Genomic DNA, 11,313 nt, shown 5'->3' with positions numbered 1-11,313 from the left:
GTTTTAGCCTCGATTCAAAGGAACTCAGTGTTTCGGCTGTTTTTCAGTTTTCTGGAGGTTTGTTCCAGATTTGTGGTGGATGGAAGCTGAAAGCTGCAAAGTTTCCCTCCATGTCGAGTCGTGTTGCCACCGATGCAGAGCTTGTTTAGCATGTTGGTGTGAGTTTCTGTTTGCATGTTTGGGTGAAACTCTTTGGTCAAAGATCAGGAAACTCAGACCTTAACATCGATGTTTTAATGAACGTTTAACAGCAGCCGACAAACCAATCAACTAAAACATCTAAAAATACAAAAATGTTTCCCCATTGTTCAGTTATTTGTTTTTTAAAAACACAAGAATCAACACATTTTGAAGCCAGACCATTGAAACTCGTTTTACTCGACCAGTCGACTCAATAACCGCCGTGACGTTTATGACGGATTGCATGAAGGAAACATGTTCTGACTTCTTGTCTGAATATGTTGGCAGCAGAAGCGGATCTCAGGGCTCAGCAGGTTATGGTAGGCGTGTCTGGCTGGGTGTGGTGGGGCAGAGCCGGTCTCTGGAGGTAAAGCTCACACAATAAAACGATTCACTGGTTCTGAAACGACTCTGAAATTATTTTAATTTTCCACTTTGGTCATTTTTAGAAATGACCAAAATGCCAAATGACCTAAACAATGGAGCAGGGGAGCAGTTTTGGGTTTTTCATTGTAGTTTAGTTTTATTGTGACTTTTTGTCTAATTAGTTGGTTTTAATTAGTTTTTAGAGTGTGTTTGATAGTTTTTGTAACTTAAATACATTTATAACTTAAATAGTCAAGATTTAACACTCTAATTACTTATTAACCAAAACTGGTTAATTTTTACATGCAGAATTAGAAAATGTTAAAGTATTTTATTGTGATTATGAATTGATTGAGTAATTAATACTCAACGGGAAAAAATGATTCAAGTATTGAACAACCACCTGACTCTGGTGAAGGAATCAGATTTGAATCAAAAACTAAAAATCTTTTTGCTGCCAGATTATTGAATAAATAAACATTTTAACTCAACGTGGCATTTCTGTAGGAACGTGGACTGTGGACGCCTACATCTCCCAGAATGCTGTGCGGTTCAGTTCATATTCTATATATTGAATATTCTATTAGATGTGATATCTATTGAAATTGATCACCGTTGTGATATGTTATTGATTTATTGTCCATCCCTATCGTAAATAAAATGGATTATTGCCCTTTAAAAATATTAATAATCAGAATTATTAATTTATCTTGGGTTTAATAGTTTGTATATTGCGACTCTTTTTTAATGTGTAAATATTTAAACGGATTTAAAATCAGATTCTCTGAATGTTTCTGCAGCTTTAACGCTGAAAGCTCCTCCCTCTCCTCTCATTGGCTGATGTCTGGCTCCTCTAGCCAATCACAGCCGGTTGGTCAGTAAGCCCCGCCCCCTGGAGTCCTGCTGTCCGGTGTGAGCGTCTCTGCTGCAGTTTCAGCTGCGGCTCTCAGCCTTGTGACCGGCAGCTGGAGGGGCTGGGTGGCGGTGTGTGTGTCGGTGTGTGTGTCGGTGTGTGTAGCGGTGTGTGTGTCGGTGTGTGTAGCGGTGTGTGTGTGTGTGTGTGTGTGTCTGTGTGTGTGTCAGTGTGTGTGTCAGTGTGTGTGGCGGTGTGTGCAGAGGTTAAAGGTGAAGCTGCAGACCTGAGCAGGTGACCAGAGGACGTTTTATCCCTGTGAAGATGCTCGGCGTCCCTCAGGGTGTGCGGGTTCAGGTCAGTGTTGTGTTTGGATCTGACGGTTCTGTTTTCTCTCGGTTTGTTTTTCATAAAGTTTCCTAAAACGGGCTGATTGAGGATTAATCTCTGCTGAGGCGGGATTGTTCAGGCCTGCAGAAAAAACATCTCCTTTGAACACAAAGCAGCTTCTTTGTTTCTGAAACGTTTTGATTCCTGTGCAAACATCCTGATTCACTCAAAGGGTTTTTAGTTTCACTAAGATGAATTAAAAACATGCTGTCATTCAGTCTAGTTTGTTATATGTGAATAAGTAAAATGTCAGCCAGGTAAATTTCTAACATATTTAAAAATAAATGTGAGCAGGTTCGTCCATCATGCAAATAATCATCAACATGGAAACCAAACAACCAACTACAGATAAAACTGATTTTGCAGATCTCAAAATCTGTCTGCAGTTTTTCTCATCTGTGTTTTTATGGAGGTGATTAAACTTTAATTCTTCGGTTCTGATAGAAATGAGTCAGCTGGAGTTCTGGTGAAATGTCAGCAGCAGTAATTATGCTTCAGAGAAACGTCTCCTCCCTCATAATTCAGCCACAGCTGCAGCTCAATCTGCTCAGGTTTTCCTTCCAGCTTCCTGTCTCTGGTTCCTGAAGGCTCTTGGTTCGTCTCAACGTTAGTTTTGGCAGATTAGCGGTGTGTGTGTGTGTTTGGTTAGCCTGGTGAGTGACGGTGTGTGTGAGGGGGGTAATAGTCCACCATGTACCCAATTACAGAGAGTGCTCAGTGGCCCGGAGGCAACGGCACCAACCGCAGCATCAGTGGCTTCAGATGCTGGAGAGTCGAGGTGTTTCTGCTTTAATCTGGATTGAAGCTCAGATGAAGATTATCTTGGAGCAGAAGGTTTAGGTGGGACGGATGTTTGGAGCCGTAGCCTCCAGACGTTTGGAGCCAAAGGGAATATTTGCAGAGTTCAGGAATCCAACCTGCAGACGCATTTAGAGACGTTTGAGTCCAGATGTTTACATACTCTGTAAAAACTGAAAGCTCCTGCTGTTCTCTGACCCTGACTGGGGCAGAGTATGGTAGTTATATTTACTTTTTTGAAAAAAATACACTTTTAGGCGTATCTGTACTACGCGGTGCTTTTTACTTGAGTAATTTTATTGTGACGTATTTAAACTCTTACTTGAATAAAACGTAACTCTGCTTCTGTTTAGAGGTGATCATTTATCATATCGTTTATCATTTACTGTGATAAATTTTAAAGAATTTTGATTTATTGTTGTCTCCGCCAGGTTCGGACTTGAGGTCCACATCGTTAATGAGCGCGGCGTGTTGAGGTGAAAGTTCACCTGGTTCTGGTTCTGGTTCTGGTTGATACTTTCTACAGCCTGTGTTGCACTGCTGTGGTTCCCAACACACACAGGTCATGTGACACTGAGGTCACATGATGTCACATTCAAATCAGTGAAATAAAATCTGGAAATTTCTCCTAAAAATTAGTAAAAAAAAAAGATCTGAATAAGAATAATCAGAATAAATACAAGAATAATTGATAGTTTTCCACTTTGATTTTGTATTATTTTACGTTATCCCACCTTGTGTTTTGAATATTTGTCATCATTTGAATGAATCTGGTAATTTAACGTCTTTTTATAAAATCTGATATGTTTTGTTCTTTTTTCATCTTATTGGGTCTGTCAGTCGTATGAAATCTGATTCTAATGAAACTGCAGTAAAACACATTATATATTTATCCAAGAATAAGATCCCAGGACGGTCATGCATACTTTATATGAGTATTAGTTGGACTGAGTACAGTTTTGGTCACCAGTCAAACTGCAGGACGGCAAGACGCAAGGTTGGAAAGAAAAATTAAACCTGGACAGATGTAAAAAACAAATGGGATCTGATTTTATGATGCAATCTGCAAAAATAAAAATGATTTAACTTCTAATTTTCCAAGATGTTTGCAGAAAAGTGACTGAATGTCTATTTAGATTTTTTTCTTATAAAAATGAAGCAATGTTGGTGAAAAACCTCGAAATTTCTCAGACTTGATGGAACTGGAATCGCTGCAAATTTTTAAAAACTGGATGAGCTTCTGCCTGGATGATGCAACAAAGTAAAATTAATGACAAAATAATGAAAATTAAAAAGATAAACAGGAATCTTAAAGCATTCAGTTAAAAAAAGAAGAAAAATCACATTTTCTTTAGATGGAAAATGTTTGATTTTGTTTTATTTTGTTTTTATTTTAAGTTTATGGGAAATGAGAAAAAAACATATTTTCTAAAATAAAGACTTGAACGTGTGCATCCGTTGAAGATGGCAAAAATATATCATTAAAATAACCAAAATATGGCCTATTTCTTTTAAATTTATTCTAAAAAATGGAAAGTAGATTTTTCTTAGAAGTAGCAAATCTGACTGTTTTTATTTTTACATTTTTACATATTTTATTTTATTACCAAAATATGAATTTGTTGATTTCATTTCACAGAATTAACAAAAGCAAATAATTTCATGAGTTTTATATATCTTTTATTTGTAGTTTTATGACATTGCTGATGGAAAAAATAGCAATCTTACATTAATTTAGTAGTAAAAAAGAAAACCCACTGAGAAGTTTGAACAAATTTGTCCTAAAAGTTTCTTGTTTCTGTACGTTGACACTGGGAGCTGAGCAACTCCCAGTCTGCCCAGTTCAGCTCTGGTTTAAATGTATTTTCTGATAAATCTCGGAGCTCCTCTGTTTGCTTTTAGTCATAACTTAAAAACAAAGATCTTCTATTTCAGGCCTCAACACGCGTTTCACTCGTCTGACCCGTTTCTTGTTGACTGGAGCTGAAAAGCCGGAGTTTCTGCTGGACCTCATGCAACTGAATGAGGATAAAGTAGAAACATAACTGTGTCAGTTTGGATGTTTTTGCTGATGTTTTGATGAAAGAACAGGTTGATTTAGGTAAAAATGTGAAGGTAGATGAGGCGTTCAGGGGCGGCTCAGACCTTGACTTGTGGTTGAACTTGGAGTCGTGACTTTCTGCGCCGCCGGTTCAACCAGACTCACGTCTTCCTCGGGTTAACAATGATTCTCTGTTTCCAGCAGAGAATCGAGCCGCTCAGGATGTTTGCTCTGCATGCTTTGCATACTACAAACACTCAGCTCTCTCTGAACGCGTCCCAGCAGCAGGTTGTGGCGACCCGCCGGACCCAAAGCACCGGATCGATTTGCATGACAGTTATCAGAGTTTGCTGAGGTGGTTAGAATATTTTACATGTATACACAGAAAACTGCAGGAATCATCTTTTGGTGGAGGCAGAGTGATGCTGTGGTGGCTCAGGCCTAGCATAAGACACCATGCTAAACGTTAGCTTAGCATTCACTGCTTATATCCTTTGGAAAAGTCGATTGTAATACCTTGGTATTGTTCTCATGATGAGACTGTAGGTCAAATATCTGGATATTTTTTTTTACTTTTCTTCTCTCCATTATAAACTATTTTCTCCACCAGAAGTGGCACTAAAATATAACCATAGAAGAAGAACTACCAAAGCTCAAATACTTTAGATTTCCTTCTAAAAATGCCGATAACTGCCTATTTTAATACTTTAAAAACCAAATATGTCCTAATATGCATTAATACGCACAGTGAAACCGTCTTGGCGCTAACGCAGAAGCTAGCATCTTGGGCTTCAGCCAATCAGCGCCTGGATTGGCTGCTTTGCAAACGCCAGCCAATATAAGCCACATTGTATTTACAAAAAAGCTGATATATTTACAAAAATCATCACAAATAATTTGTAGTCGTGTCCCACAGAAAAATTCACAAATACTGAACTGAATATTGAAGTACGAAGCAGAATCAGTCGCACGGCGTTAGCAGAGAAGATCAGCTCTGCTGCAGACCTGCTAACTCTGTAACAAATGAGGCACAATTTAAAGGAAAATAAACAGATTTTATATAATATCTATTACCAAGAAGCATTGTTACAAAAAGTAATCCACCAAACATTCTTTTCTTTTTGTGCTCCATCTCCTCTAGATTAGCTGCCAAATTTAGCTGCTAATCAGATCCAAGAAAAATGTTTGGAATCAAACCTGTTGAGAGCTGAGCGTTGATTCGGTTCAGACAGAAACTTGTGATTCCAGGTTCTCTGGACATTTTTCACGCGTTCAGCTGAAGGCGTCCATTAGGCGACGCGTCTGATGAGCTGCGGCGTCTTTCTGATTAATCCATAATCAGGCCTGATTATGGATTAATCAGACCTGATTAATCCATAGAGTGGCTTCGCCGCTCCGTTAAACCGTTCAGGCCGTCAGCAGACGGTCAACGCTGATAAAGCTGCTGAGGTTCATGAAATCAGATCTAAACGTAATAAAATAAAATTAACTGGTTAATCTTTTAATTTGTGATTTAACATCGAAACAGATTCGTTTTCACTTTTACGATATGAAGCACCAAAGATGTGTTTTTCTGTTTTCATTCAGTCAAATCAAATTTTATTTAAATTACAGTTATTAAAATCTGTGAGCTTCTGTTGGAAAGTGAACACAATCACTAGGCCTGTTGCAATAAACAATAAATCAACTAATCACATAATAAACTAAAACAAACTCAGTAATATTTATTTTCATAATTTATCATTTTTCTCTTTCGGCCAAAAACTGGATGATAAAAGTTTCCAGTTTCAACTCGACGTCTTTCTGAGGAATAACTTTGTTTACAGAGACTTAATAATTCATATTATTTATTTCTATTTATTCTTTCTGAATATTTAAAATGTTTTCCAGTCGGTTAAATTTTCATTAGATTTTAAAGTTCATTTGAGAATATATTCTTGCTTTATTATTGTGCCTTTATCAATATAAATGGTCTAAAAGCAACAATATTATCATTTAATTTGATAACTTCTGGCATAATTTATCATAACAGGTCTAACAGTGACAGACTCCATGTTTTATATCCTAATTTAATTCTGTGACTTCTGACTGAATGTATTTTATGGTAACTGACTTTGTCTTGTTGATGTTTATTGTCTCTAAATCAACCTTCACTTCCCGTTTGAAGTTCTGACCTTTATTCTGTTCTGGTGAAACTTTATCTGACCTAAATGCTGGAAGTATTTTTGTTTAGTTTCAAATTTCTTAGTAAACATAAAATAAAAAGAAAACTAACTTACAAGTAACTTTTCAGCAAGACATAGAAACTTGGTTTGAGTCAATAATTCCTTAATATTAATGGAAAAATACTATTTATAAAGAGAAATAATCTACCAGTGGAATGAGACATTTTTTCTCATTAGTTAAAATCTCTTGGCAGATTATTTCACTTATAAATATTACTTTTTCATCAGTATTAAGAAATTACATTCCTTTATGTTGCTGTAAGGTAACTTGTGAGTCAGTTTAGTTTTATTTTATGTGGAATATTCCAGCATGAGGATCTGCTGATAGACGTTGCGTCTCCTTTTCTCTCTGGTTTCTGCGGTTCCGTCTTTGTTGGCTGCGTTTTGCAGGAGGAAGTGAAAGCAGACGGAAACCACCATTTCACTTTCTGTGGAGCCCAGAAATGTCTCTGACAGGGAAGTGAACCAGTGAAACCTTTTGAATATCATTTAGATCGTAAACAAATAAAGCTTCAGGATTTTGGCTTCCGGTTGGCAGAGCAGCGGTGATGTTTTAATGTGACTTTTACAGAAAGCTGAGGAGGTTTTCACTGAACTGCTCCGTTTATCCACCAGAATAAAAAACAAGCTGAGCACATTTTAAAACTTCTGCCTGTTTTATAGTCGGTAAAGCAAAACAACATGGTGGCCTTTTTTCATGTGATCAGTAACCAAACGTTACTACTGGCGAAAACGCTGAAGAAGACGACAGGAAGTGGCAGGAGCACGAAGGCACTGCATGTTTTTAATGGCTTATCAGGTGAACTAACTTATTCACCTGCGATTTTGTGTTTCTTATTTAAAAACATCATAATTAGTTTATTGACGGCCAGGTGATGCTGATCAAACTGAACCAAAGATTTCGGTTTATGATTTAAGGGGAAGGTCGCTTTCCTTTCCAAAGCACAAGTTTAACGTCTTATCAAGTATTTTTGGTCTAGATTCTTGAACAGATTTGTTAAAACACATGAAATAAGACAAAACTGACGTTTAAGTAATTTTTCAGCAAATAATCTTGTTTTAAGTCAACACTTCCTGAATATTGATGAAAAAAATATTGATTTCATTGGCAGATTAATTCAATTAAAATGTGAAAAATGTCATTATAAGTGAAATAATCTTAATATTTTCTCATCAATATGAAGAAGTTAACTGAAAGTTGCTGAAAAGTTATTTTTGAGTTTTGTTTTATTTCAGCTGTTCTAGATATTTGCACTAAAAACTAAACTCAAAAACTTTGTAAGATTTTGTGTTTTTGCAGTGAAGCTGGTTGGTTTCCATGGCAACTTACGTGAAAAATGTTTGTATAACTGCAGAGAAACGACATGATTTTAGTCTAAATTCACAGCTTTCCAAATGTTTCCGCCAATATTTGATGACAGACGGCTGAAAGAAAAGGCAGCTGTTGGAAACCAAAATGATGTTACAGGTTTATTCTTGAAGATGTTCTGGTTTTCAGCCGTTTCTCTCTGCTGCCGTGTTTCCTCCTCGCCTCGGATCGGATCCGATGCGACGCTAATCCAGACATCCAGGATTAGCAGCGAAACACGGATTCATGTCTGAGCGTATTCCTGTAGGAACACGTGGGAGTTTTATGGAGGAAGAAGAAACCGGGTCAAACGGCGCCTGAGCTCAGTCATGAATGAAGAGGATCGAGTCGAGGGATTTTCACTGAAACTGACCCAGAAACACAAACGGAGAGAAAACAGCAGCTGAGCAGATATTAGCAGATAAATTACTCTTTAAACAAGTCGGACAATATTTAAAAACTACAACTTTATCCTTTTAATTAGATTTTCATGTTGAAAATCATAAACTGATCCTCTGCTGATCAGCAGCAGATTTCCATTCACCCTGTTTCACATCAATCAAATTTTATCTGTATTGCACATTTCAGCAGAAAGGCATTTCAAGGTGCTTTACATAATTAAAAAACAGAATAAAACAGCATGTGGCATTGAATTAACAGTAAAAAAGAGAGAGATTTTGGAAAAAAAAGATGGAAACATACTTTTGTTGCAGAATTTAAGCGCCTGTCGTCGCCGTTTAACACGGTTTCATCCAGACCATCTGGAGGTTCAGTTGTTGAAAAGTTTCATTTAGTTTTGATTTTTCTTTTTGTTTTTTCATATTTTTAATGTTTGTTGATTATCGTTGTTTTTAAAGTGCTTTATGAATAAAATAGTTTAAGCAAAGTTTAAATGTTTTGGTTTCTAACAGGATTGAACTGGTTTTTTTCTGCTGGTTGGTTTGTAGATTCATGTTTTCAGACTCAAGGTGCCACTTTAAATGTGTTTTTATTTCTCTTACCAACATTTTTAATTTGATGTGAATGCAGTGCAGTCAGATTCTCCTTTAGTGGGAGTTTCAGTTTCACCTGGTTCCAGTTCTTTAAAAATCTCCTTTTGCTGTCTAGTTATTAATCTGTTAATCCAGAAATAATCCCCAGATCAGCCTTACTCTGCACTGATGTTCAGTCCAGCAGAGAAGCTTTTCACATGTTGATGGTAGAAGGATTTATTTTATTTTATTACAAATGATCAAGAGTTCAGTTGCGTTTCAGGCAATAAAATGTTTACTTTCTTATTTAAAAATGAATTTAATTATTTGTTTAATGTATTTGTAATATTGTATAAAAAAGGCTTAAATTAAAAACAAGCAGAATGTACAAATTTTTTTTATCTGATTAATCGGAAGAATCGACAGATTAATCAATAACTAGATAATCGTTACTTTTTTAAACCATTAAAATATTCGGCTCTAAGTGTTTTAGACGGGATATTAGCTGAAATATTTGTATATTTCAGCTGCTAACAGTGATTGCTCTTCCACAGGTTCACTATAATGAGCTTTTAGGTTTTGGTGTTTTTCTCTGGTTGACTGAAACAAACCCTTCTGCTGTTACCTGTCTCTCCAGGTGAGCCCTGGGCTCCAGACGAAGTGTTAGCCATGCTGCGGCAGTCCGAGCCGACCTCCAGCACCTTACACCTGGTGGCCAGCGACATGACCTCCATCATGGAGCAGCTGGACACTAAAGACCTCGACGTCGGCGACGGCGAATTCCCCACAACGGAAGCCGGTAGCCGCCTTCGCTTCGCGTTCATTTCCTTCTGTTTCCTGCCGGTTTGTCACGCTGGCTGTTGTCCTCGCAGGCGACCGGTTGCCCTTCACTGCGATTTACAGTCTGGTGGGTTTCAAGGAGTCCGACGCCATGGTCTTCCTTTCCTCTCCCATCACCGCCAAAATCTTGGAGGTGGAGCGATACACGTCGAATCAGGATCGCTTCAACAACACCGTCCAGAGGAGCGTCAACAAGGTGCCCGTTTCACTTTTCACTTCTTCTGCAACAAATGACACGTTTTGGCTTTAATAACTGTAAATAACTGCTGAGGACTCAGGGGCCCGAACTGTTGGCAACATGAATCCTAAATCTGAAAATCCTCAGGAGCCATTTTGTTTTTCTCACTTGAAACGCAAAATAATTTTATTGTGTAGCTTTTTTGTCTTAATAAAATAGTTTCCAAACTTTTTAGGTTTTTTTTCAGTTTAATTGGTCTATAAAACCTTTTAGTCTATTTCCAGCAACAAAAAGGAAAACTCTTCACAAAACATCCATTCACCAAGTTTAGGAGAATAAATGTTAAATGAGAATAAAAGACTTTAAGTTGCTGGTGTGAAAACACGGCTAACAAAATAAAAGTTCTTGGTGAAAACACTTTGTATTAAAGGAGAATTAAATTTGTCACTGAACGTCTCGTCCTAAAAAGATGAAAAGTTTCCACTGAAGGTCAGATTTGTAGCTGTATTATTGAACTGCATTTGGGGGCCACTCAGAATTATTCTAAGGGCCACAAATGGCCCCCGTGCCACACTTTGGGGAATCTGTGTCAGCATCAAGAGGCACACAGGGTGAATGAAGAGCCCAATGGAGCCTTAGAAACGTGAAAAAATTATTTTTAATAAAATTATTTTCAAAGAAAAAATGATTTAATCTACAAACAGTAAACCAAAACATTCTGGCTGCTTTAATGTTTCAGTCGGTGTTAAATCATGTCGTTTTCCCTTAAGGAGCAGATTGATGGTGAAATGTTTGGCCAAGTTTCCGAAGCAGCTTCAGAAATGCGGTGAACTGACCGGGTCCATGTTGTTGCAGGCGACGCCGGCCATGTACCGGATCGAGCTGAAACACGGAGAGTTCACCTGGGAGGTGAAGAAGAAGGAGAAACACTTCGTGGAGCTGCACCGGGACCTGAGGGCCTACAAGGCGCTGAGGAGGCTGCACCTGCCGTCACGAGGGTAAGGCTGCTGGAAACATGGCAACCTGCTGCTGGAAACATGGCAACCTGCTGCTGGAAACATGGCAACCTGCTGCTGGAAACATGGCAACCTGCTGCTGGAAACATGGCAACCTGCTGCTGGAA

The 11,313-nt window shown here is 37.9% G+C and overlaps 1 protein-coding gene across 1 annotated transcript in view; it reads left to right on the top strand.

Annotated features, from left to right (window-relative positions):
* Nucleotides 1–1,620: 1,620 nt before the first annotated feature.
* The window catches only part of LOC103130056 (phospholipase D1-like), a 32,696-nt gene continuing 23,003 nt past the window's right edge, over nucleotides 1,621–11,313 (top strand). The window contains exons 1-4 of the mRNA XM_016665624.1: nucleotides 1,621–1,756; nucleotides 9,810–9,971; nucleotides 10,045–10,208; nucleotides 11,046–11,189. Of these exons, the coding sequence (XP_016521110.1) occupies nucleotides 9,842–9,971; nucleotides 10,045–10,208; nucleotides 11,046–11,189 (438 nt within the window). The 5' untranslated portion in view covers nucleotides 1,621–1,756; nucleotides 9,810–9,841. The remainder of the gene's footprint in view (nucleotides 1,757–9,809; nucleotides 9,972–10,044; nucleotides 10,209–11,045; nucleotides 11,190–11,313) is intronic.

Source organism: Poecilia formosa, unplaced genomic scaffold (genome assembly GCF_000485575.1).
Source record: "Poecilia formosa unplaced genomic scaffold, Poecilia_formosa-5.1.2 Scaffold602, whole genome shotgun sequence".
Taxonomy (NCBI): Eukaryota; Metazoa; Chordata; class Actinopteri; order Cyprinodontiformes; family Poeciliidae; genus Poecilia; species Poecilia formosa.
This window is presented reverse-complemented; position numbering and strand designations above follow the sequence as displayed.